This window comes from Heptranchias perlo, chromosome 15 (assembly GCF_035084215.1).
Source record: "Heptranchias perlo isolate sHepPer1 chromosome 15, sHepPer1.hap1, whole genome shotgun sequence".
NCBI lineage: Eukaryota > Metazoa > Chordata > Chondrichthyes > Hexanchiformes > Hexanchidae > Heptranchias > Heptranchias perlo.
The window spans coordinates 27,090,419-27,117,474 of NC_090339.1; the positions used below are offsets into that span (position 1 = coordinate 27,090,419).

Sequence of the window (27,056 nt, forward strand, 5' to 3'; positions counted from 1 at the left end):
GGGGCTGTTCTCCTTAGAGCAGAGAAGGTTGAGAGGAGATTTGAAGGAAATGTTCAAAATAATGAAGGGTTTAGATAAAGTAAATAAAGAGAAACTGTTCCCATTGGCGGAAGGGCAAGAACCGGAGGATACAGCTTTAAGGTGATTGGCAAAAGAACCAAAGGCAACATGAGGAAAAACTTTTTTACGCAGCAAGTGGTCATGATCTGGAATGCGCTATCTGAAAGGGTGGTGGAAGCAGATTCAATCGTGGCTTTCAAAAAGGAATTGGATAAATACTTGAAGGGAAAAAAATTGCAGGGTTATGGGAAAAGAGCAGGTGAATGGGACTAACTGGATTGCTCTTAGAAAGAGCCAGCACGGGATCGATGGGCCCAGTGGCCTCCTTCTATGCTGTAACCATTCTATAATTCTATGAGTAAAGGCCAACATACCATTTGCCTTCCTAATTGCTTGCTGTACCTGCATGTTAACTTTCTATGTTTCGTGTACAAGGACACCCAAATCCCTGGGAACACCAACATTTAATAGTTTCTCACCATTTAAAAAATATTCTGTTTTACTATTCTTCCTACCAAAGTGAATAACCTCACATTTCCCCACATTATACTCCAGCTGCCACCTTCTTGCCCACTCACTTAACCTGTCCATATCCCTTTGCAGACTTTGTGTCCTCCTCACAGCTTACTTTCCTACCTAGCTTTGATACATCATCACTCGGTCCGTTCATCTAAGTCATTAATATAGATTGTAAATAGCTGAGGCCCAAGCACTGATCCTTGCAGCACCTCACTAGTAACAGTCTGCCAACCTGAAAATGTTTATTCCTACTCTCTGTTTTCTGTCCGTTAACCAATCCTCTATCCATGCTAAGATATTACCCTCAACCCCATGAGCCCTTATTTTGTGTAACAACCTTTTCTGTGGCACTTTATCGAAAGCTTTTTGAAAATCCAAATATACAACATCCACTGATTTCCCTTTATCTACTCTGCTAGTTACATCCTCAAAAAACTCTAATAGATTTGTCAAACATGATTTCCCTTTCATAAAACCATGTTGACTCTGCCTAATCGTATTATGATTTTCTAAGTGCCCGTCACCATGTCCTTAATAATAGATTCCAGCATTTTCCCGACTACTGATGTCAGGCTAACTGGCCTGTAGTACCCTGTTTTCTCTCTCCCTCCTTTCTTGAAAGGCGGTGTTACATTTGCTACCTTCCAATCCACTGGGACCGTTCTAGAGTCTAGGGAATTTTGGAAGATTACAATCAATGCATCAACTATCTCTGCAGCCACCTCTTGTAGAACCTTAGGATGTAGGCTATGAGGTCCAGGGGATTTCGGATATGTTTTTTGTGTCTTCTACTGTGAGGACAGATACAAAATATTAGTTTAACGTCTCTGCCATTTCCTTATTCCCCATTATAATTTCTCCTGTCTCAGCCTCCAAGGGACCCATGTTTACTTTTGCTAATCTCTTCCTTTTTACATACTTGTAGAAGCTCTTACAATCTGTTTTTATATTTCTTGCTAGTTTACTCTCATATTCTATTTTCTCCCTCTTTATCAATTTTTTGGTCATCCTATGCTAGTTTCTAAAACTCTCCCAATCCTCAGGCTTACTACTCTTCTTGCCAACATTATAGGCCTCTTCTTTTAACCTAATACTATCCTTAACTTCTTTAGTTAGCCACGGATGGATCACTTTTCCCGTGGAGTTTTTATTCCTCAATGGAGTGTATATTTATTGAGAATTATGAAATATTTCTTTAAATGTTCACTATTGCTTATCTACTGTCATATCTTTTAATCTAATTTCCCAGTCAACCTTAGTCAACTTGCCCCTCATACCAAGTAATTGGCTTTGTTTGATTTTGAGACTCTAGTTTCGGACTTCAGTTTGTCACTCTCAAACTCAAACTGAAATGATATCATATAATGATCACTTTTCCCCAGATGATCCCTTACTATGAGATTACTAATTAACCCTGTCTCATTACACAAGACAAGATTTAAAATAGCCTGTTCCTTGGTTGGTTCCATGACGTATTATTTTAGGAAACTGTCTCGAATGCATTCCATGAACTCGTCCTCCAAACTATTTTTGCCAATTTGATTTGCACTGTCCATATGAAGATTAAAGTCCCCCACGATTATTGCATTACCTTTGTTACAAGCTCCTCTTATTTCTTGATTAATTCTCTGTCCAACAGCATAACAACTGTTAGGGGGCCTATAAACTACTCCTGCCAGTGTTTTCTGCCCCTTGTTATTTCTTATCTCCACCCATACTGATTCTACATCTTGATCTTCCAAACCAAGATCCTTCCTCCCAAGGCTGGCAGACCAGGAATAATCAAGTTCTATTAAAAAAGGGCTGAGCTGTTCTGTGGGAGGAAATGAAATTGACTAGGGTCTGTTTGCAAAGAGCCAGACTTTAATGTGGAGGGGGAAAGATCAAATTTTATAGATATAAAATAATTAGACCCTTAGAAGGATTAGGCTCTCTATGGAGGAAGAATTAGACTCTATTTGGAGGCGAAGAGGGACCAGATCTTATAACAACAACTTGCATTTATATAGCGCCTTTAACATAGTAAAACATCCAAAGGCGCTTCACAGGAGGGATTATCAAACAAAATTTGACACCGAGCCACATGAGATATTAGGACAGGTGAGCAAAAGCTTGATCAAAGAGGTAGCTTTTACAAAGTGTCTTAAAGGAGGAGAGAGAGGCAGAGAGGTTTAGGGAGGGAATTCCAGAGCTTAGGGCCCAGGCAGCTGAAGGCACGGCCGCCAATGGTGGAGCGATTAAAATCGGGGATGCGCAAGCGGCAAGAATTGGAGGAGCGCAGAGATCTCAGAGGATTGTAGGGCTGGAGGAGGTTACAGAGATAGGGAGGGGTGAGGCCATGGAGGGATTTGAAAACAAGGATGAGAATCTTAAAATCGAGGCCCGGACCGGGAGCCAATGTATGTTAGCGAGGGGTAACGGGTGAATGGGACTTGGTGCAAGTTAGAATATGGGCAGCAGAGTTTTGGATGAGCTCATGTTTATGGAGGGTGGAAGATGGGAGGCCGGCCAGGAGAGCATTAAAATAGTCAAGTCCAGAGGTAGCAAAGGCACGGATGAGGATTTCAGCAGCAGATGAGCTGAGGCAAGGGCGGAGACGGGCGATGTTACAGAGATGTAAGTAGGCATTCTTGGTAATGGAACGGATATGTGGTCGGAAGCTCATCGCAGGGTCAAATAGGGTGGCAAAGTTGCAAATGGTCTGGTTCAGTTTCAGACAGTGGCCAGGGAGAGGAATGCAGTCGATAGCTAGGGAACGAAGTTTGTGGCAGGAACCAAAGACAATGACTTCGGCCTTCCCAATATTTAGATGTAGGAGTTCACACACAGAGGACCTCTTCCCTAGGGATATTTACTATATGGGGAATTTTCCCTTATGTACCCCTCTTACATAGAAAATCCTGCTCATGGATATACCTCACACATTGAAAACCTTGTGGGAACACAAGGGCCACCTTCTCCACAGGAATCCCCAAGGCAATTCCTCACATGAGGCATCTCCTCTGCTGAGTACTCACTCCTCCTTATATCCAAGACACTCTCCCAAAATTAGATTGAATGTAATACATGATCAATCAATATTGGTCAATCAATGAGAATCTTAGATTTATCCTCTTCCTCTAGATTTTATTAGTTTTCCCTTCTTTCAAGATTCTCCATGGAACATACCTTTCTGTGGTTAGATGGGGGAAGAGAGGCAAACATTCTCCTCCAAGACTCTGTCAAGATGCCCTGCATGTAACTATTAAATATGCAACATTTGTCTTGGGCAATTTATTATCTGATTATCTTTCTATCTAACCTGTGTGAGCAGCTCCTCACCTTCAACTCCCCAGGACGAACCAGCCAAGACTAAGATTGTTGTAAATTGTGGGAATGAAGCCATATAATTTGCAAAGCAGCATGGTGCTACTGGCAATGACTTGAATATTATGGGGCAAAGCTTTTCATGCTTTATGGCTGTTCACTCAACATAAAAAACTTATCACTGTGAATATATTTTGTTCCATTGTTACATGTTTCTAATATTTTAATTTTTTTTGTTTTAAATAGCTACTGGCTGTAGATTGGCCTTTTGGAGTTGAAATATGTAAGCTTGTACCATTTATCCAGAAGGCATCCGTTGGTATCACAGTCCTCAGTCTGTGCGCACTGAGCATTGACAGGTACAAAGAGCTCTCAAGCACTGTTATTTTATTTGCACTTTATTTAAGCAATTAACTAGTGAAAGGTGCACCTACTGGTGTGATAATCAGTGGTTTCCATTGACAGTTTATTACTGAATTAAATAGAATCCTCGCCCTTGCATTAAGTAGCCACCTGCTAACATGGCCAACAGCTGTTGCCAAAAAGGTAATATAATGTACAAAACCTCTACCTGGATTAAATAGCCACTCTTAAACCCAGACATCAGCACTGTCTGTTTGGGATTAGGGGAAAATATTTATGTATTTTTCCTGAACAGACTATAATTGCTAGCCTTAGTGAAGACACTGAGCTCATTACCAACGGTGCCAAGCTACTGGTCCACCTCATAAACTCAACATCAGTAAGGTATGGCACCCACCCTTAAACTCAATGCCAGATTTACTTTTAATTTCCTGCAACCAAATGTCATTGATGTTTTTTCTAGATAGCATACTATTCATTCTTTATAAAGTACTTTGAAAACACTGAGTGACAGTAAAGGGTATTTTATGATTTTCACTGATATTGTTGTGAATGGATCTTTGTGCACATTATGCCAATATTCCAGTCACCAGACATTTGCAAAACAGCAACTCTATGTTCCAGTGTGCACATTTACTTTAGGAAAGGTAATGACATTTAAATCTGCAACTCATAATGAGCCACCATGGACTGCAAGATGAGCAGATGATGTCATCTTTGTTAAGTATGGACTAAGGATTTGCTGTGATCTCCTGAGTGTCAGCTGTTGCCATTACTTAATAGTAGGTGTTGTACTATGCATGAAGGCATTTCATACACTGAAAAAACATGGTCATTTGTGTCTTCAACATTGATCTTAAAGTAGTATCACCTCTATGGCAAGTTCAAGCCCTGGAAAAGTCAGAGGCTACAAAAACCATCACAAACACAATGGAAATGTTCCCATTGCAGCACAAATTTTCCAAGCTTATATTATATAAATGTGTGTGTAAATGTGCCTACATATGTGTGATTATATTCATTCACGATTATCTGTGTTTGTGTGGATATATTGGGCTAACTCCCAAATACTCATTATGATGGTTAACTGTACCTATAAAAGCATACCATTTACATGTGCATGCGCATAATAGTACAATATAGTATACACAAGTGCTAGTGTATATTTATATATTACTAAAAGTTTTGTGCCTGTAATATAGTATTGAATGTCTGTGATATTGGAATGATTGATTCATGAGGTCATGTGGTTATCATGGATGAATTTTGGGATCTGCTAAATATATGTCACATGGTTAGCATGGACCAATCATCCTAATATGACACCACATACCAATCAGGTCCCTAAAAGAACACACAAGGCAGACGTTTTTCTAATTTGAACTTTTATTTTTAGCCTTTTTCAATTATTTATCAGCTATCTTCAATATTTTATGAATTAATTATTTCAAGTCCCAGCCCACTCAGTCTCCCTATTGTGCCCAACACAAGTCTATGCACCCCTCCAAGCTCAGCCACACATTGAGGTCCTGTCCCACTCAACTTCTATGTCTGGGCCAGCTCTTTGCCTCAATCTACCCCAACTCTCTGTCCTCCCCAACCTAACAGCTGATCACCCTGCTAATGAGCTCATCATTTGTAATGTAAGGTCTCCCGCAGGCTTTGTATCATCATGTACGTTGTCTGAGTATCGTTTCCTCTAATAAATCTTAAAGCGTAAGACTGTACATCTAGAACTCTCAATCCTGGCAGAGACAACAGCTCCAAGCTTTGTCTCTCCTAGCATTTTAACACATCCCTTTGAGAATCTTCAGAGTTCCCTATAAGAATGGTGGAGAACACGTAAAAGCTCTGCTCCAACATTGGACAAGCAAGCAAAAAGGTTTTGGAAATTTGCAGTGTATCATGGAATGAATGGTAACTTCAATGGATCCCTGAGAACAGAGGCCTTAAGCACTTTTAAGAACATGGGCTCCAACTTACAGGAGGCTCTAACTTCTGGTCTATAGAGGCTAAGGGATTGGCTTGAGGCCATCATGATGGCAGGCTTCAGGCTCTTTTGTGGTAGGCAAAGGCCTTACCCCCATGCAGATCCCTGATCATCAATGACAGGCATCTAGTACCTTAGGAATGGTAGGAAGAGGGACAGATGAGGACTTGATCTCTCAGGGTGATGACCCTGCTAGCCGCCTCAATGGGCTGCAGAAGAGACATGTACGAGAGAAACAGCCAGCCAACACAAGGTGTTGGACCCAGCAGAAGTGGGAAGGTAATGTTAAATTCATATAGAATCTTGGTGAGATCACACTTGCAGTACTCTGCGTATTTCTGGTCTCCTTACTACAAAAGGATGTTGAAGCACTGGCGAAAATGCAGATAAGATGTACGAGGATGTTATCAAAGTTGAAAGGATGCAACTATCAGGAAAGATTGAGCAGGCTCGGACTCTTTTTTTCTCTGGAAAAGACAAGCACCTGTTCCATACAGACATTCTGTGAATCAAGAGTGGAAGCTCAGAACAGCATAGGGATTTTTTTATGGGAACAATTCTCAGGTATTTACATAATTTTGTAGCACTAGTGAGGCCAAAGCTTTACCTCCCACAGAATTGGGAGTTCAGGGTCAAGTACGTTAAGATCTACCCATCCAATTCTGTGGAGCTTGTGCTGCCAGATGGGGCCTCTCTCAAGTACTACATTAGGAAATCAGCCCTACAGTTACATGAAAATACAAATTATTTTGTCCATGAGCAACACTTTGGGAAAGCAACAATATATTTTTAAAACTCCATTAATGACATCCACTAGATTGGTAGATTGGTTCTGATAATTACCGCATTCTGCTGCGCTGAAATGATCATGAAGGAGCAGGTTTGTCATTAATACACTGAGCATCATCACTGTCTTTGTGAGCTGAGTGTGAACACATTTCACAATATAAAAATGTTTTAACGAGAAGCTTTTTGCCTCTTTTTTGTTTTTTTGCAGGTACCGAGCTGTGGCCTCGTGGAGCCGAATCCAGGGGATTGGGATTCCCTTGAGGAAAGCTGTGGAAGTGACAGCCATTTGGGTAATCTCGATTGTTTTAGCAGTTCCAGAAGCTATAGGGTTTAATATGGTCTCGATTAAATATCGGGGCGAAGAACTGAAAGTGTGTCTGCTCCACCTATCTCAGTCATCAGTATTCATGGAGGTATGTGTCAATGTAAAACTCTTCCAAACTTTTATATTAACTTTTAAAGAGACTGGGTCAAGAAGGACAAGATTATTACAAATTTGGAAATGATAATCCAATTTGTATTGGAAGTAAATATTTGGCCTATTTGGTTAATTGTTACCTTCATTATACAGCTCAATCTGGACATGGAAGGGGGAGGGAAAGGAGGTTCTGAATCCAGGTTCCAACACAAGAGGTCAGCCTTTTCTCAGTGGTAACACTCTCACTTCTGGGACCTAGCAGCGTTATTAATAAACACGCTGGGACCTATCAAAGTGATTGATAAGCACTGTGGGACCTAAAAGAGGGATAGTTAAACATACAGGAACCTATCAGAGGGGTTGATAAACAAACTAGGACAAAAAAAATGGGGAAAGAGCTGGGGAATGGGACTAAATGGATAGCTCTTTCAAAGAGTGCTGCACCTACTATGATACGTGAGCACATAATCTAGGCTGGTACTTGTGTGCAGTAGTGTGGAAGTGCTGCACAGTTGGATGTCCTGTCTTTTGGATGAGATTTAAACTGAGGTCCCGTTACCCCTCTTAGGTGGAGATAAAAGATCCCATGGCACTATTCCAAGATGAGCTGGGGAGTTCCTCCGGTGTCCTGGCCAACATTAATCCCTCAACCAACACCTAAAACAGATGATCTGGTCATTTATTTCATTGCTGTTTATGGGAGCTTGCTGTTTGCAAATTGGCTGTCGCTTTTCCTACATTACAACAGTGACCTGTTTCAAAAAGTACTTCACTGACGTCCTGAAGTCATAAAACACGCTGTATAAATGCAAATCTTTCTTTTAAACACAACTCCAATTTGGAACGTAGTTTTGTTGTGAACTTAAGGCAGTCTGAACACAGCTCCAATCTGAATTCGGGTGCATGTCTGAGACAGGTTCCAGTCCAGACACAAGAGCATACTGAATATTCCTTCGATCAGGAAATGAGGAAGTAATTGAAACACAAGTCTGGTTTGTCACAGTGTAGGAGGGATTGTACAAATGCAGCTCCAATTCAGACAGCTTACTATTTGATTTCCTTCTTCCCTAGTTGGGATCACGTTCTGCATCAGCTTATATTTCATAGTTTTTTGCCTTTTATTAAACCAATATAAAAGTTGAGTAACCTCTCAGAATATTGAATTGCTTCTGGTGAGATCCTGATAGTCCTCAGTAAGGATGGAGCTAATGTTATTTACTATCGTCTAAAAGATCCAGGCAGCTCCCAGCTCATGTCCAATAAAAGCTACCACACAGTGGACTGTACTTGGATTTCATTCAAAATTAGATTTCCAATTTCTATTTTCTTCAGAATGTGGAAACAGGTTGTGCTATACATTGTGGATTGTGCTTAGTGTAGAGTTAAGTGGTAGTTGTTCGTCTATTGAAAGCTCACACTATATGGGCTACTTTTGTACAGTTCTACAAGAACGTGAAGGATTGGTGGCTGTTTAGCTTTTACTTCTGTCTGCCTCTGGCTTGCACCGGTATATTCTACACTCTTATGACCTGTGAGATGCTGAGCAGGAGGAATGGGCTGCAAATCGCTCTCAATGATCATATAAAGCAGGTAAGGCATCAGCAACACTCAGATACACTAAAATATAAGCAGAAACTACACAGACTAGAGAAAAGCAAACTGGCATTCTGAAAATAAAGTCTCAAAATCTTGCAGAATTTAGAGTCAGCAAACTGTAATTCATCTTTAACGTGAATGCACTTTACACCAGGATCCATAGTTCTATACTTCAGCATAATTTGGTCACACTTCAATGTAATAAACCACGTGCCAAGAGATTTGCTATGAATTTCAGTAATAGCAGGTTTCCATCAAGCAGTAAGTTGCATCAGGCACAGTACTGACAACAGACAAGGTGATGAACCTAATGGAAGGAAGGAGACAAGTATCTGTACTTTTTGTTAGGCAAGGGTATTAATGGTTACGGAACCAAGACAGGTAGACAGAGTTAAGATACAAATCAGCCATGATCTAATTGAATGGCAAAACAAGCTCGAGGGGCTGAATGGCCTACACCTGTTTCTTTGTACTGTTGACCAGAGGTCACCGGTTACGGTTATTGGCTTAGTACAAAGAGAAGAGTCAATTCTCTCTTAACTCTCAATTCGCTTTATTCACGCCATTAGATCATATACATATAGCTTATACATCTGGTTAGATATAGACATGCAGTTTGCACCAGATTATACAGTTTTATACCCAAATTAGGATCTAAACGCACACCCACTAGGTTTCTCTGACACTCCCTGAGTGGTCACAGAATATAAAGGATAATACCCGAAAAGGAGAGCTGACGCTGGCCAGGCGTTCCGTTCTCTCTCTCTTTCGATGTCGTCTCTACGTCCCTGACGTAGGTTCTTCTACTTCTGCGATGGTTGGTCTCCGGAGTCTTCGCTCTGGCTCCACGCCCCAGATTCTTCATTCTTATTCCGAATCTTATCTCTTCAAGTTGTGCTGTCTCTCTCTCCCTTTGGTTTAGGCTTGCTCGCCTAGTCTGTGTCTTCTCCTCACTGGCTCTGTCCCAAGGACTTAGGTAGCATTACCTCATTACTCCTTTTCTAAATAAGGACTTGTGTCTCATCACATCTCCTTTGTCTTTCACAAAACTTAGCTAATTCAAACCGGTTCCAGCCAGCTCAGGCCAGTGACTGAACTCAGGTTACTTCAGTTCAAAAGTTGCTTTTGCCTGTGTGTCAGCAGCTGGGAATCTCAGGTTACTGCAGCCCCTGGCCAACGGTACTATCCCAGTGCCACCTCACTAACTAACAAATCAAGAACATTGTGGAAACAGGAGCAACTGTGCAACCAATTGAAAAGATATGGTCAACGCAATAAAACTCCTCCACTCTAAACTCTCCATCACACATAAACCCCACATCACCTCAGTACAAAGATGCACTTGGGGGTGGCCATGGTAGTTTGTAGAGTGACTGGGACTGTAACATTAACTGCATTTTCCTCTCCATATAAAGAAACAGTTTATAACTTAACTTTTCTCAAATACCAGCACAATCTTACTAAGTTGATATCAGCTATTCTGTTACAGCAATACACATGGAGAAATGCTTACATGGTTCTTTAACTTTTCTCAGCGACGTGAGGTGGCTAAAACAGTCTTCTGTCTGGTGGTTATCTTTGCTATGTGTTGGCTCCCGCTGCATTTAAGCAGAATCCTGAAGAAAACTATTTATGATGAGCAAGACCTCAACAGATGTGAACTGCTCAGGTAAGTTTTGGTATATTTTAAAAGATGTCTTCTCTTCTATTTTTTGGTGGCCTGCACTATAGATCTTGGTCCTTCCCTCTGGTTTCTAAGTTCAGGTATAGCACTGACAACAAACAAGCTGATGAACCAAATGAAAGCAAGGATGCAGTTATATATATTACTGCAGTGCCCTCTTCCCTGGGGCGGGGTTGGGAATTATGCCTAGGCCACCCTCCCTGAGACCCTATTTGCAGCCCCCCTTTGGTTCCCTATGTAAAGGAGCCATATTAAAAACTTTCCAAAGAAAATGCCTATCTTCAGGGATCCAAGCCACTTCCCTGGTCTGGACTGCTCTGGTAGGGCCCACTGGCACACTTCAGGAAGCCAGTATACCTCATCTGACTCAGCATATCAGCCTCCAATCTTACAAGAGATGTTCCAATTTTACCCAATATCTCATGTTACAACAGCCTAAACCAAGGGCGTAATATAGTATACCCTTATGATCTGAATTGGATATCCGTGGCTTTCGTACGAGTGCTTCTTCAATCTCTTTGAAAATGGACCCAGAATACACTTGGTAAGAGAAAATCAATTATGAATCAGCAATTGCTTTAATTCACAGCAAGCAAACATACAGAGCAACAGGTATGATCAAACTCATTTAGTTAAATCAGTGTAACATGTCTTTGCATACATTACAAAATAATGAAAATGGCACATTTCCCCACATTAATAGATTGTCTTGCTGGACTTGTTAAAAATAACGCCAAACTACTCTCCTGCATTCTAAACCTCACAGCCTTTGCTGGACCTAACTGCCTGCCCGTGTTTCAGTCTTTTTTTTAATCTCCTCCCATTTAGAACCCGAGGCCAGAGACTTTCCAACCCAATGTGTTTACAGATTACTGAGACAGGCTAACAATTTGCTTATGGTTTACAAACATGGGGAGAACAATTTCAATGTCTAATATATTAGCATATTAACCACCTGTCACCTTAGTGCCTTTTTTTAAAAAAACGTGCGTGAATAGACTTTACTTTAAAAACCCAACATTTAAAAGTAACTAATTTTCCCAAATTTTTTGTGAAAGAATGGTCGAAAAATCTCAAAACATAACATCCCATAAATTGCATCATTTCTGGTGCCTTAACGAGCCTTAGTTAAATTTTACGCACAGCCTCCTAACAAGCAGCCCACTGGGCAGCTGCATTGGGCAAGTTAGGCGCATCAGGCAGTGTAGGTTTTTCCACATCCAATAATATGAGAAGCCAATGCCCAATACACGAGCGCAATGGGCACCAGCCGTCGTATTATCAGCCATACTGAGTCAACTACCGTGCCTACTCCACCTACATGTTTGAGGGATGAGGGCACTTGTGTAGCTCTGACAGTCTAGGTTCAACAGAAACACAGCAACGTACCTCTTTAGGGCAAGAATATCACATTTTGTGGCAGTGGTTTCCAAGTCAAATCGTACATGCAATTCTTTAACTGGAACCATGTAGCATATGTCCAGTGAAGCAATAGGCAGTCTATAAAGCAGTAGTGAGATGACATTTGCAATTATTGCGCCTGTCTACTGCTTACAGAAAAATGGAAACATTGGATAATTCCAATTCTTAAATCAATAAGCTATGAAGAGCAGCAAAAGTTGTTCAATTTGTTCCCAATGAATGAGACCAAGTAGACAGACAATGGGGGTGGGGGAAGTGGAATGACCAATCTTATGTTGTGTACTCACAGCCATTAGAAGTTGGGAAAAGACTTCACCATAACCATTTAATTTCAGACTCTTACAACTGGTAGAGTGGAGGTCTTCATTCAATCTGTATAGACTTAATTGGAACCCAGTTCCCAGATGGAGATCAATATGTTAATAGTATCCTACTACATTTTCACCAATTGGAAAATAGATAGGAAACAAAGTCTGTGGCCACCCACTACCATGTGCTAGGAAAATACTGATGTTCGATTGTTAACAGCAAAAGGTCACAAAGCAAAATCATTAACTTGCAACTAGATTGATTTTTATGCTGTTTCTGTTCTCAGTTTTCTTCTGGTTCTGGATTATATTGGGATTAATATGGCTTCTCTTAACTCCTGCATAAACCCAGTGGCGCTGTACTTCGTCAGTCAAAAATTCAAAAACTGTTTCAAGGTAAGTGTTTGGACTTTAAAAAAAATGTACAAACCAAACAATTTTTAAAATTGCATTTTCATTTATTTTCTTCTCTATATAAAGTTTCTTGCCGCGCACACCATCCTTCAAGAGGATGGCAAGTAGTAGTGACCAGTTTCAAGGTCCCTACTATTCCATAGCCAGGCATACGAAAGCAAGTGACAGGACTTCCCTTCACTGAAATGTTCAGAATCCATTCAGCACATGAAATAAAATCAGGAACTTTATTACTATCTTTTTAAAAAAGGGCAAAAAGGTAATATTCACTGTAATACAGTGCACCCGACATACTGCACCATAAAAGTGGTCTATGTTGGCAGATCACCAATTACAGCCCCATTCTATATTGCCATTGAGAATGCAAATAAGATCCTTACCATCCACAACCTTTTTGTGAGTAAATATGACACTCTAACTTAGTCAAAAACATGGCTTACAGGCGTCGATTCGTCCCCACGCCAACAACTCTGCCTGATTATACATTCCATCACCATCCCCACCCAAACCACTGATCAATGGCACAATTCTTATCACTAAGTCACATTTTGGACTCTTCCCTACTCTTCTGACACCATCTTCTCCATTAAGGACCTCACCCCTTTCCACTCAAAATCCCTCCCCAAGATCCATGCTGACTTTCTCAATGAGATGTCCTCTCTTTGCCTCTACATCAAAGCAACTCCTCATTCTTGGTGACTTCAACTTTTACCTTAATTTCCCTTGTCTGCTCTCCTCCAACTTCTCTACTTTCTTACCCTCGCTCAGTCTTACTCTGCTCATAAGTTAGTCCATCCATAACTACAATCGCCCCCTTGATCTCTTGTGACCTCTTTGCTTCCCAGCTCCCGAGGCCATTTCTGTCCACTTCCTCATCTCCATTTCCACCCACATCCCCCTTCCTTTCCACAACCCTGGAAAAATCTCTTCCACTTGCTCCCTCAATAATTCAATTTCAAACTTTAAACTCCCTCACCCAGTCACATCTCTGTTGCTATTCACCAGTTAAGCCACTCTCATCTTCCATCCTCCATAAATTCCAACTTGTTCAAAACTCAACCACTTATATTCTGTACCACTTGTTCATCTCTCCCTTCCTCACTGACCTACACTGGCTCCCTTTTACCCAAGGTATTAAATTTAAAATCCTTGTTCTTATCTTCACATCCCTCACCCACCCTATCTCTGCAACATTTTGCAACCCAATATTTCCCTCCCATACCCTGCAGTCCTTTTGTGCATCCCCCCCACTATTGGTGGCAGAGCCTTTAGTCGCCTTGGCCCTACTCTTTCAAACTCCTTCTCCAAACCCCTCCACTGCTCTCCAGCTGTAAAAACCTCCTCAAAATACATCTTTTCAGCCAAGCTTTAAGTCATTTTTCCCAGTCTCTCCCTCCATGGCTCGGAGTTTATTCTCTTACCTCCTGTAAAACACCTTGGAGCCTTTTCTACGTTAATGGTGCTACATAAATGCAAGTTGTTGTTGGATGCAGGTTGGATCAATTCTCCATTCAATCATTTTGAATATCACTCAAGCCCTTAGGAGATAATCGTATGATGCCTCTTTGAAGAGAATAAGGGAAAAATCATGCATCTTCTAACTGTTGGATGAAGAATAGCAAAAGGCTGAGAACATGTTATCTGCCTCTTGGGCAATGAGAGGAAAAAAAGAGAAAAGTGAATCAAAAATATTAAATCTTTCTAAACTGGGCTTGCTTGGGTTAGAATGTGTTGATTACATATGTTAATTTCGTCCTAATTTGTTTTCATATTGCCCACTCAGTCCTGCTTGTGCTGCTGGTGTCAGCGGCCAGTTCTGAGCACACCAATGGACGAGAAAATGGCTGTTGTCAAGTGGAAAGCTAATGGCCATGCAAACGGCCTGGATCGGAGCAGCTCACGCTTCAGTAACAAGTACAGCACATCTTGAACTTTTTTTTAAAAAAGTAGGAAAGCACTTCCTGGCTCTCCGCTGCCACGTAAAGCTGTTTCATATCTGAACTCATATGCATTATATTTTGGAAAATCCAAAACAGGTGTCTGTCTGTACATTGTGAGTCTTTGAATGTTTACAGTAATGAAAAAAAACAAGGTTTTCTATCAGGACCCCTACATTTCAGTATCAAGGTACTTCTTTCATTCATCACGCACTCCAATGTTTATGTGCCAAAGAGAACATCAAACTAAAGTACTAATAGGTTACCCTTCTAGCCGGTGATGGCAAGAAATGAAAATCTGCCTTATTTTAGTAAATATTTCTAACCATTGAAAGTTTAAGTACTGCTAATTTTCCAAGAAATTGTAAAGAGACTTCAAAGACCCTTTAACACATATGCAACTGCAACTATGCACTGATCCCCTGGGAGAGGCCTTGCTCCAGGAAAACATGCCCACTTTTTCAGTGAAACCCATTTGTCTTCCCTAGCCACCATCGGTAAAGGTTGTGTTGCATGGGCATGCACAGACCATTTATGCTGCAGTGTTTCTGCAGCAGATCATTATTATCTTTTTCATGGAATTCTCAATTAAATGTTCTCTGGGTCTGTACTCCACTCAAATCCTACTTCTGTATATTTTGTGTAAACAATAGCAGGAGTTAGATAGATGTGTGTCAAAATCCCCTCCATTTATGCATAGCACATTTTTCAATAAGAAAAACACCATTTCATTTGCAGTCAATGTTTAAAATAATCAGGGTTTAACATTGCAAACTAACCTTAAAAACCAGCTACCTGTGACACTTTATTGATAAATTCCTTGGGTTGAAGTGAAACGCCTATAAAGTTTTGTCCAGTACATTCTTAAAGGCCAAAGCTAATTTTGATAGTTAACAGACATCATTCCAGAAAAATTATGTACACATCTGCGCTGCTAAAGGAAGGGGACATGTCGATCACAAGTGGAGAAGTAAGAATGTACAGTGGTACCTGGGACAGGCAATAGAGAAGGGCCACTGCTCCCAATTAAATTCAATTTCACTCACATTAACCTAAATTTGTTCGAATATTTTTGTCAAGCCAGTTCTTATGGTCAATAATTTGCCGTGATTTTGAATAATGCAGAACTGATTATACAAACTGTACTACTATGCACACACAGTATTATTGATCAAATGAAAGAGGGAGTTATATTTGGTACCATCCCAAACACCTAGAGAAAGCACATTTTAACATCCAAACATTTTTTAACTTTGGGAAGCTAGCCAGGTGGCTATTTTTCCCCTCAGTGTCTTCTTATTCTAAGATTTTCACAGTCTACCTTTTGTATCAGTTATGTATCACTAACTAGCTGACAGTGGCATTGCCTAGTGAAATAAGGTACACAAACACACAAATTCCCTTACATCCCACAGTACATTGCATGCCTGTCGTCTGTTTATAAGCAGCTGGCAGCTAACAGGAATATGCTGCCTCAGAGAAACTGGAAAGATCCAAACACAAGTAAACATGATCTTGAGAGGGACATGCTATTCAGCAATGCCATCTGTGTATCTGGAATTGCAATCTCAGCACTCTAAGTTAAACCATCCAATGGGTGTGGTTGGGATTCCATGAGGGTTATTTTAAGCCATCAAAATATCTTATTTTAATCTTTTTTTAAATCTGTTTATTTTTCAAAATATAAAAATGTACAGTATTATATCTGCATGTGTCTTGTCAAAATTGATCCATTGCTTCTTCTAGTTTATGCTGCTCTTTGTATTCCTTCATACTGACCTGAAAGAAGAAATTAATCATCATCAGTGATGTGATGGTAAGACAGAATGCTTTGCGACAAGCTGACTGTCCTGTGAAAGTATACTTCTGTATTGGTGCATTCAAATTTGGTAGAATAAACACTTCCTAACTGATGTAGTTAAAATACATACTCACACTGGTGTAGTTACTGTAAATATACTCACAGTTCAAAAGTCAGCAATTACCCTACATGTACAACTACTTTCACAACATACTGTGTTTTCAATGTAAATTTAATAAAACAAGCTTTTCCTTCAATTTGAAAGATTAAAGTTTTATTACCAATATTAGTGGCAATTTTTGATTCTACCTAACTCAAAACACAGAATGTTAACCACTTACATTTATACAGTGCCTTTAACGTAGAAAAAAGGTGTTAAGATGCTTCACAAAGACACAAGGAAAAACAGATGCCAAGCCAAAGAAAGATTAGGAGGGGTAACCAAAAGCTTGGTCAAATAAATGGGTGTTAAGGGAGGTCTTAAAAGGAAGAGAGGAAGGTGGAGAGATGGAGGGCTTTCAGGAGCAAATGCCAGAGCTTGGGGCTTAAGCTCCAAAACACAGCCACCAATGTTGGGGTGAAGGGAGAGGTGAATGCACAAGTGGTGGGGTAAGACGGAATTAAACACACGGATGGCAATTTTAAGTTTAAGGCAATGGGGGTCCAGAAGCCAACAAAGGTTAGCAAGGAGAGGAGTCACAGGTGAGCAGAACTTGGTGCAGGATATAATATGGGCAGCAGACTTTTGGATGAGCTGAAGTTTGTGTATGTTTCTATAAAGCAATAGGCTACTAGGAACTTGGACATAACAGACAACAACTTGATATGTCTGTCATAAACCAGAGCATGGTACATTGGCGAGACCATGCAGACGCTGCGACAACGGATGAACGGACACCGCGCAACAATCGCCAAACAGGAGGGTTCTCTCCCTGTCGGGGAACACTTCAGCAGTCATGGACATTCAGCCACCGACCTTCGAGTAAGCATACTCCAAGGTGGCCTTCGAGACACACGACAACGCAAAATCGTCGAGCAGAAATTGATAGCCAAGTTCCGCACCCATGAGGACGGCCTCAACCGGGATCTTGGGTTCATGTCACACTACACGTAACCCCACCAGCGAACAAATGTTATCTGTTTTTAATATAACGGGTCATTGACTGTCTTCCTTATCTCTCTCTCTCTTTTTTTTGGGGGTTTGTATATTCGGTGGCCTTTTTAGGTGACACCTTTCTGTCTGCTCACTGTGATTGCCTTGGCAACGGGCAGTAATCACCAGGCATTGTTCTGTGATCTTAAAATGCGAAGGATTCGAAAATGTCATTTCCACACCGCCTGAGGAAGGGGGAAGCCCCCGAAAGCTTGTGGGATTAAAAATAAAATTGTTGGACTATAACTTGGTGTTGTAAAATTGTTTACAATTGTCAACCCCAGTCCATCACCGGCATCTCCACATCATGTCATAAACTCAGCAGGCATAATTAAATAACATGGTAATGACACGATGATATTTACTTTCCATACTTATTCCAACTGTGCCTCATGAATAATGCTAGATGTAAATCATACTAGAATAATACGGCCACCTAGCACTGCTGAGTGCTTCAGGAAAGTACATTTAAAGGGCTGTAGGTACTTCTAAAAGACTTACAAAAACACCGGGGGTGAAATTAGTCTTCGGCGGTAGCCCTAAGTGGGCGATAGCAAATCGGTGGCCCGCTTTACCCTTTGGCCCGATTTTCTTTCCCATTGACTTCAATTTCTAAATAGTTTTTTTAAAATAAATATATTTTTCCACTACTGAATACTGTTTTGTCATCTCTCTACATCACAACAGCGACTACATTTCACCATGTCACTACCACATCATTTAAATATGCCTGCCCATTTCCAGCAGTTGGTGAAAATTGGCTGTGAAGTGCTTTGGGACATCCAGAGGTCTTAAAAGTCACTACATAAATGCAAGTTTGTTCTTTCTCCTTTACCTTTGTGCCACTTCCCCAACCCAATTCTAAAGAGGACATGGGCAGTCTGGTCAGACAATATATGAGGTGCGCAGCATCTACCTGCTGGCACCTCCACATCTACCCTCATTCATCATGCACCTCTTCCATCAGAGGTCACCAGCATTCCACCCTCCACCTCAGGTGAAATTGGCTAAATCAGCTGAAACCTAGGACCTTCCCCGTATTCCTTATAGTTTATTTACCAAGTGAGCAATTCTGCCTCCAAATTCCTTCTCTGAAGGTCCACAGAGATACACAAAATCGGAAGGCAAACATGCTGATGAAATATGATGCCCTGGCAGCAAGCCGTGCTGCTAAATTTGAGATTTTGCAACTGCAGCAAAGTGGTTTAAAGGAGGTCCTTTACCATGAGATAACCTGGGTCTCCCTTTGGTAAATGAATCCCATTCAGTGTTGGTTAGTAGGTTATTCCCATCTGGATAGTCTCTACAACAAAATACCTTAGTACCCTTAAAGAAGCAGCTGCCTTCACCTTTCCTCCTCCTGGGCACTTGTATGGCCCAACCGGGTAAACAACAGGCACAGGCTGGTCCTTACGCCTAACAACAGGAATGCACCTAAAGATCTCTCAGACTTGCAGCTGTTATCCTGGCTACCAAGACTGGCCTTTGAACAGCCAGAAGATCCTGACGGCTTCAAATTGTCTTAGATGCGTGGGTTCAAAAAAAGAGTTTTCTATTTTCCTTGTGAAGCCTGCAGTCTTCCCCAGGGCCGCCGCAGTCCCTCCAGTCTGCCGGAGTCTAAGGGCAGGCCATTGTGCCTATCTTCGTCAGACACCCCAAATTGGGATAGCCAATGGTCATATGGATAAGAAAATGACGTGGGAGGCCGGGAACACCTTCCTCGCACCTCATTATAATGGCAATGCCTATTATAGGTGCAGGTCCACTTATGTCATAAGGAAAGCCCCAATAAATCCCAGGGCAGCAAAATGGGGCGGAGACCTGACCTAATGGGTCCCCATCTCATGTTCGTCTTGTCTATATCTGGGGATCACTGATTATTCTCTTTGCTTCTGCTTTATTTGGAAGACTACTGACAAGGCTGCCATCTACAACCCACTCTGATGAGGCTCGACCAACAGAATTCACTTTCAGTTTCACTACAATTGCTAAATATTGCACTTTGAATAAAACCAGACAAGAAGAATACATGAGCCTCAAATTCCTATCAGAAATGCTTTGGATGATATTTTGTTATTATATAGTACTCAAAATTGGTTGGCATTTGCAGAATATAGAACACTGTGCAAGCTTAGTCTACTTATACAGAAAAACCCTAATTTTAAATATACAGCCACTGCAAGACAATGATAACAACCAATAATTGAATAGCCTCAGGCATAATCTTTCAATGATTTTTGGATAATTTGCAGAATCTCATATTCACTGTTGCAGCCCTCTGCCAGGAAGTCTCAGATACGCGCTGAAACAGTTAAATGAATTTGAGGCTCACCTCAAATGTATTCAGCACGTGTTGACAGACAGTCATTAGTTCATTGAGACCCCTGCGAAAAGGCTCTACAGATGGAATGCCCCCTGGAAAAGAATTCATAATACACAGTAATTAACTCCTTCAAGTCCACTGCAGCATTTCTGTACCACATTTACAGCACACAATTCAAATTCACCATTTTGCACAGACTCTTAGCAATTCAAATGCTTCTAAGTCTTTCAACCTTCCCACTCTGTTCACTTACTTTAACATTGCTGCAGGTTTTTCACAATCACAATGTTGAAAGGGTTATACAGCTACAGTTTTATGGGCAGATGAAGCATTTCAGGGACTATTCTGCTGTGGGGGGCAGTGCTTACTGCCGTATGTTTGCACTGCTGAAACTGCCTGGTTAGAGTTATAGAGCATTTCACAAATGCTAAGCATGCTGGTATGGATACAAGTAAAAATAAGCAGCAAGGTACAGACTGGGAGGAAGAAGTAATGAAAGTGAGCTGCTTGCCTACATGGGTTAGCCCATTGTCCTTTCACCTCAGAGGTTTGGATTTGAATCTAATCAGGGTAATGAAATGAAAGCATTCTATAATTGCCAATTGGACAAAATATTAAGGGAAATGATCTGGAAGCAATTTCAACCCAGTTCATCCTGGGTATGGGCTCACGGCATAAAACTACTCATAATTTAGCATTACTTGACAATGCATCTCAGAAAGGCCTTAACAAAAAAGATTTATTATGATGATACCAGAACTGAGAGGTTATACCTATCAGGAAATCTTTCCTCTAGAAAAGAGAAGACTGAGGGGTGACCTGACAGGGGTCTTTAAGATTATGAAAGAGTTTGATGGGGTAGACGTAGAGAAGATGTTTCCACTTGTGGGGGAGACCAGAACTAGGTTCCATAAATATAGGATAGTCACTAATAGATCCAATAGGGAATTCAGGAGAAACGTTTTTACCCAGAGAGTGGTTAGAATGTGGAACTCGCTACCACAAGGAGTAGTTGAGGTGACTAGCATAGGTGCATTTAAGGGGAAGCTAGATAAACACATGAGGGAGAAAGGAATAGAAGGATATGTTGATGGGCTAGATGAAGGGTGGGAGGAGGCTTGTGTGGAGCACAAACATCAGCATGGACCTGTTGGGCCGAATGGCCTGTTTCTGTGCTGTAAATTCTATGTAAATGATATGGGAAATGAAAATGTAACACAATTAAGAGAATGGCAGTAAACGCCAATGTCTTATACCATAAGAATGGGAAGGGGTCATCCAGATCCCAAGCTAGCCATTTTTCATCTTTTCCCTATTTCAAAATTGCATCTCCACTCCCTGCTAAATCATAGATCGATCCAATCCCTTTCTAAATGCATCAACTGCACCAGCATTTACAGCACTAGAAGGATTTCATCATAAGCCAATAAATGATTGTGATGAAGTAATACTTTAAGCTAAAGGCAGGAACATATACTCCAATTTTTTTTGAATTGAGAAACTCAGGTGAAGAGCCACCGCACTCACTCAGATACCAGAAAGGCTTAAAATAATGGGAATGAAAACTAGATAAATCATGAAACAGTGATTAGCTGACTTGATTAGATTGTAAAGCTTGAGAAAACTGAAAGATTTAAGGAGTTCAACAGTTTTGAGAAAGAATATGTTAGAGTAAGATATAGTATGAGTTTAGCAGCGAAGATGATCCATAAAAACAAAACTCCTCCTCACCCCCCACCCTGTATCTCTCTTGCCTGATCACATAAAAGTCCATGCCTTATCTGCCTGACAAGTCCAAGTCCCTACCCTAGTCACTCGGGTATCTCTTTAGTAAAAAAGCAATGGTCTTTCCTCATACTGCAACGCTGTGGAATGCAGTGTTCTCATCCGGAAACAATAAACCTAGTTGAAGAGCCAGGGCACTTGGTCAGATACCAGCAAGGCTGAAAACAGTAGGAGTGAAAAATAGGCAAAATCATTCAATATTTTGTTTGAATGAACATTGAAGCCTGTAATCCCAATGGCACAGCCAGCAAGACAAAACAGCTCATGTCTTCATGCACTTTACAGTCATTTATTCATGAAATAACTCAAAGCCCATGAAGGGGTGTAGAATTCTTTTCTCAAATCTCGTGTCACAGATTTATACAAAAGGAAGTATGTTCCCTCAGAATAGATCCAGACACAGTCGGAGTTCAGGATGGTGTATTTCATTCCCCAATCCCACAGGATGACCGTGACTGGCCAAAATCCCAAATATTTCTTTTGGCTTAGGGAAAGAAAACTATTTAAATGATAACTCTGCATCCTTGCCAAGTCATCAATCTTATTCCCATGATAGGTACAGAACATGGAAAATAAATAACTGAGGACAAAAGCTCAGGGGGAATTTGAGTCCAGTGATTGCAGTGCAAGCATACAGTGCATTTGGTCTAGTATAAGAGTATATCCCTGCAAATTTAGTAGTTTGCTTAGAAACCAAAATAAGGCAGATAGCTTCCCTGCCGTATGCACCTTCAGCAATGCAGAGTATAAATAAAAATCAAGTTCCGAAACTGTCCTGTTTAACATAGAAGTCACTCGCTTTGCAAAAGCTATTCAGCATTCTGGTGTGGCGTAACACACATCACCTTCGCAAATACAACCCTCTAACTCATTTGGTCTCTCCGATAGCCGCACTAATAAACATTAAGGGATAATTAACCTAGGCCTGCTCTGTGTAAATCTCTGAGGTTAGGTCAGAGATTGATTTAGGGCCCTAAAATCTTTGCTTGCTGCAGGCTTCAACTTTAAGAGCCAGACGCAGTAATATGTACTTTTTATATAAAGAAGTAAATTACCGAGTTCCCCAACAGCTAAGCATAGATGCACTGTGAGGTGTGGCACTGAGTCATACCGACAATTAAGTCACAGGATCAATCCTCTATCTGTACTGAGTTAGCCAATCTCTTCTAGGATGGAGGATTGCTCCTTTGACCAACTGACCTCAGCATCCTTGGAGTAAGGGATAGAAAAGCCCAGCATACTCTATGTAAGTGCATGTGCAGATGTCAGGTAAGGATAACAATAATAAGATAATTGGCTGTGATATCCTCCATGGTCAAATAAAAGTAACTGACATTTATATAGTCTCTTTAAAATAAAAAACATCCCAAGGTGCTTCGCAAATGGAAACATAGACAGTGTAATGGACACTGGGCCAGAAAGTGAAAGATCATTGTGATTGAAAGCCTAGTCGAAAAAATGGGTTTTGAAACGGAATGGTGAAGGGGCTTAGGAAGGGAGCTCCATATTGTAGAGCCAACGCAGCTGAGAGCTCTACCACCAATGGTGAGGAAAAGGGAGGATAGACACAAAACGCCAGTCAGAGAACTGAAGGATGTGGGAGGGAAATGTAATTCTAGAGAAGTTTGCAAAGATAGGGTAGAGATAAGCCATGAAGGGATTTGAAGATGAGGACAGGAAGTTTAAATTTAATAGATTGGCAGACAGGGAGCAGTAAGTCAGCAAGGACACAGATGATGGGCAAGTGGGACCTAGTGTAAGACAGAATATGGGAGGCAGCATTTTGGACAAGTTGGAATATGGGAGGCCAGAAAGTAAGTCACTGAAATCACGACAACTTAGGTCTTCTGATGTTAAGTCGGAGACAGCAGTTGGTATCGAACATGCAGTCTGACAGCGCAGATGGGGTCACAGGATTGAGAGAGATAGTGGTGAGGGAGACCTGGTGTCATCAGCATACAAATAGAAACTGACCCCTTATCTGCGGATGATGTCGACAAGGGGCAGCATATCAATAGGAAGAGGAGACGGCAAGCAAAGAACCTTGGAAGACTCTTAGAGGGGTTCATAAAAACAATTTAAACAAATATACATGGGAATTACCTCTTGTTTGAATTCTGAAGTTAATTTTGTTTTCTGACGGATGAGTGATGCTGTAGCCGCAAAATTCTACCTCTGGGCTGAGAAAAAAAGAAAATTAGAATTAAAAAGTGGATATTTAGAAAGATAAAAATATAATTTGCACGCAGGCTATAAAACAATTCTGTGGTCTTAAATTGCCTTTCATTTCCAAAAGACAATTTCTTTATTTTGGTTTAAGTAATTTTTGCCCTGTAACATTATACATGGAATTTTTGCAATTCCATAAGGAACCCTTTTTCAGTGAATCGATGGTGACTAAAGTGGGACTAGGGAAGGGAATGAGCTGCACTGATGAATAACAGTCACTTCTCCTTCAATTTGGGTTTTCCATATATAGACCCAGGCTATTGCATGTTGCCACCTGACTCGTTCAAATTACAGTGCTCTATTAAACTGGTGTAGTTCACCTCATCAGATGGGGAAGAGCCAGATCTAAGGTGCACCATAAACTACGTTTACTGCTACTAAACTTTAGTAACATCCCTAAGCTGTTAATAGTTTGGTATGGAGACTTCAATCACAAGTAAAAATGAATGAATCAACATGATTATTTGACGACTCATTATCACAATTAGGATTAGGGTCACAAACATGTGATGCTTTACAGACTGTAGCTAAAAGATATAAACAGTTTTTAAACTGGAACATATATTAATAATTTTGGCCAACTGCAGGAGTTTTGGGGCAATTTTAACCCTAAGGACAGGTGGGTTGGGGGCGGGTGGGAAGATAAAATTGAAAAAATGCAAAACCTGACTCCAATGGTTTTAATGGAAGCAGGTGGGGGGGCGGATGACTAATCCGCTCTCAGAAGGTGGGTCAGTCAGTAAAATCTTATAAGGGGGCTGTGTGCCACCATTTTAATAGCCTTTTTATTTTTAACTCTCGGGGGCCAGGATACTTGGGTCTTGTGATTCTCGCCATGTAAGAGGAGGCGAGAAGAGCCGGATCAATAGGTAAGTGCTTTTATTGCACTGCTTGAGGGCCAGGAGGAGCAGGTGTGTGTCCTGCAGGCCCAACAAGCTTACCTGCCGCAATCCACTCACATGATCGACTGACACCCACCCAAGTCCGACCCCCCAAATCTATCCATGCGCTCCACCACCCCCCACTCCGCCTCCGCCGATGTGTGACTTACCTGAAATCCACTCCCCGGCTGCCTTCCCGTCCGACAAGCAGCCAGCCTCTCAATCTGGCTAGCTATCTCGCGGAAAACGTGTTGAAAAAATTTAAAAGCCGCCCTAGCGTCAAAATCGTCAGGACGTCCGGGAAACCCATACTTCTGGGTTTCCCGTCCGGAAGTCCTCCCCTCCCTGCTCTCTCCACAGCTCGGAGTAAAAATCCAGGCCTTTGTTTCAGGTCAATATGGAATGTTCACCATAGTGCACAGCTAGTCTTATCACACAATGGTTGACTTTGGAGGACAGTATTAAAAAGAAGATTGTGTTTAGAAGTCAGTGTAAGAATATAAGCTTAAGGGTCTGCCTTCATCTAATTCGGTAAATTGCCTTTTTGGTCTGAGTCAGTCCTGTAAACATTGTTTGCCTTTGTCCAGTCAGAAGTTTATAGCGGAACAATAAAAAATGGTTTTCCTATGAGACTGTCTCTATCAGATATAGAATGTTCAAGGGCAAGAAGAGGTATAATAGGAATTAAGGAACTGATGCACAAACGCTGTAGGATGTTTACAGGCAAATGTAATTTGCAATCTGCATGAATTGATCTCACTCTTCTCTCCAATGAGCAAATAGTTTATCTGTATCTACCATATCGAATCCCTTAATCATTTTAAATACCTTGATTAGATCACCCCTCAACCTTCTAAACTCAAGGGAATACAAGCCACGTTTATGCAACCTGTCCTCATAACTTAACCCTTTAAGCCCTCGTATCATTTTGGTGAATCAGCACTGAACTCCTTCTAAGGCCAATATATCTTTTCTGAAGTTCAACTCCCAAAACAGAGTATAGTTCTCCAGATGGGGTCTGACCAAAACTCTGTACAACTGAAGTATCACTTCCTCGCTTTTGAATTCCAATCCCCTGGAGGTAAAGTTCAACATTCCATTAGCCTTTTTGATTACTTTTTGTACCTGTGCACTAGATTTTACTGATGTGTACATGGACACCTAAATCCTTTTGCTCCTCCACAGTTCCTAGTCTATGACCAATAAGAAAATATCCCATTTTGTCTTCTTCAGCTCCAAAGTGGATGATCTCATACTTCCACACATTGAACTCCATCTGCCAGTTTTGTCCACTCACTTAGTCTGTCTATGCCCCTTTGTAACTTCCTCTTCCCATCCACACAACTTACTTCCTAACTTAGTGTCATCTGCAAACTTGGATAGACAACTCTCTATTCCTTCATCCAAGTTATTAACATATATAGTGAAAAGGCCCCAGTACCTATCCCTAGGAACACCATGTGTCACATCCCACCAATCAGAGGACAAACCCTTTATCCCTATTCTCTTTTTCCTACTTCTCAACCAATTTCCAACCCTCTATCCCCACTGCCCATTGCCACAGTTCACTTTTCTCCCCCAGCTCTCCGCACCAACCCTGATCTACTTTCCTCAAGTAGCTCTCACTGCACCGACCAGTGGCCCCACTTCATTTTCCCCGATAGCTCTCTCGTTCTGCATTATGCACTGCCCTTGACTCATTTTCTTCTCCTTAGGTCTCTATATCACCAAATTCAAATGCATCTGTAGAGATCAGACAGAAGGCAAAACAAAAGTGTGGAATTAAAAGTATAGCAGGGAAGCTAGAAGTAAGAACAAAACCAGAAACATAAGGTAAACTTGAGTAAAGATTCAATGTTTCAATAAAATCCATGGTACATTCCTGGTCTTATTTGAAAACTGTGCCAAAGTCTACATGCTGTCTCCCACCCCAGTCTAGACAGTGGCTGCCACGTCCTTGCAGAAGCTGCCTGTCTTTTACCAGGATCTAAATCAGAGTCTGGAATATGGTTTGCCTCCAGCTGGAGCTCTCCCCCGTCAGGGATGGCGGCCATCCTAAGGGAGCCGCTGCTTAGGAA

At 41.2% G+C, this 27,056-nt stretch overlaps 2 protein-coding genes across 3 annotated transcripts in view; one reads left to right on the plus strand and one right to left on the minus strand.

Moving 5' to 3' along the window:
- The window catches only part of LOC137332926 (endothelin receptor type B-like), a 36,907-nt gene extending 20,052 nt beyond the window's left edge, over nucleotides 1–16,855 (plus strand). The window contains exons 3-8 of the mRNA XM_067996961.1: nucleotides 4,132–4,244; nucleotides 7,236–7,440; nucleotides 8,886–9,035; nucleotides 10,577–10,710; nucleotides 12,743–12,851; nucleotides 14,653–16,855. Of these exons, the coding sequence (XP_067853062.1) occupies nucleotides 4,132–4,244; nucleotides 7,236–7,440; nucleotides 8,886–9,035; nucleotides 10,577–10,710; nucleotides 12,743–12,851; nucleotides 14,653–14,799 (858 nt within the window). The 3' untranslated portion in view covers nucleotides 14,800–16,855. The remainder of the gene's footprint in view (nucleotides 1–4,131; nucleotides 4,245–7,235; nucleotides 7,441–8,885; nucleotides 9,036–10,576; nucleotides 10,711–12,742; nucleotides 12,852–14,652) is intronic.
- Nucleotides 12,893–27,056, minus strand: part of polr1d (RNA polymerase I and III subunit D) — a 29,922-nt gene continuing 15,758 nt past the window's right edge. For both annotated transcript variants that reach the window (XM_067996963.1, XM_067996962.1), the window contains exons 3-5: nucleotides 23,972–24,048; nucleotides 20,093–20,175; nucleotides 12,893–16,585 (exon numbers count right to left, since the gene is read on the minus strand). In XM_067996963.1, coding sequence (XP_067853064.1) covers nucleotides 16,526–16,585; nucleotides 20,093–20,175; nucleotides 23,972–24,048 — 220 coding nt within the window. In that variant the 3' untranslated portion in view covers nucleotides 12,893–16,525. The remainder of the gene's footprint in view (nucleotides 16,586–20,092; nucleotides 20,176–23,971; nucleotides 24,049–27,056) is intronic.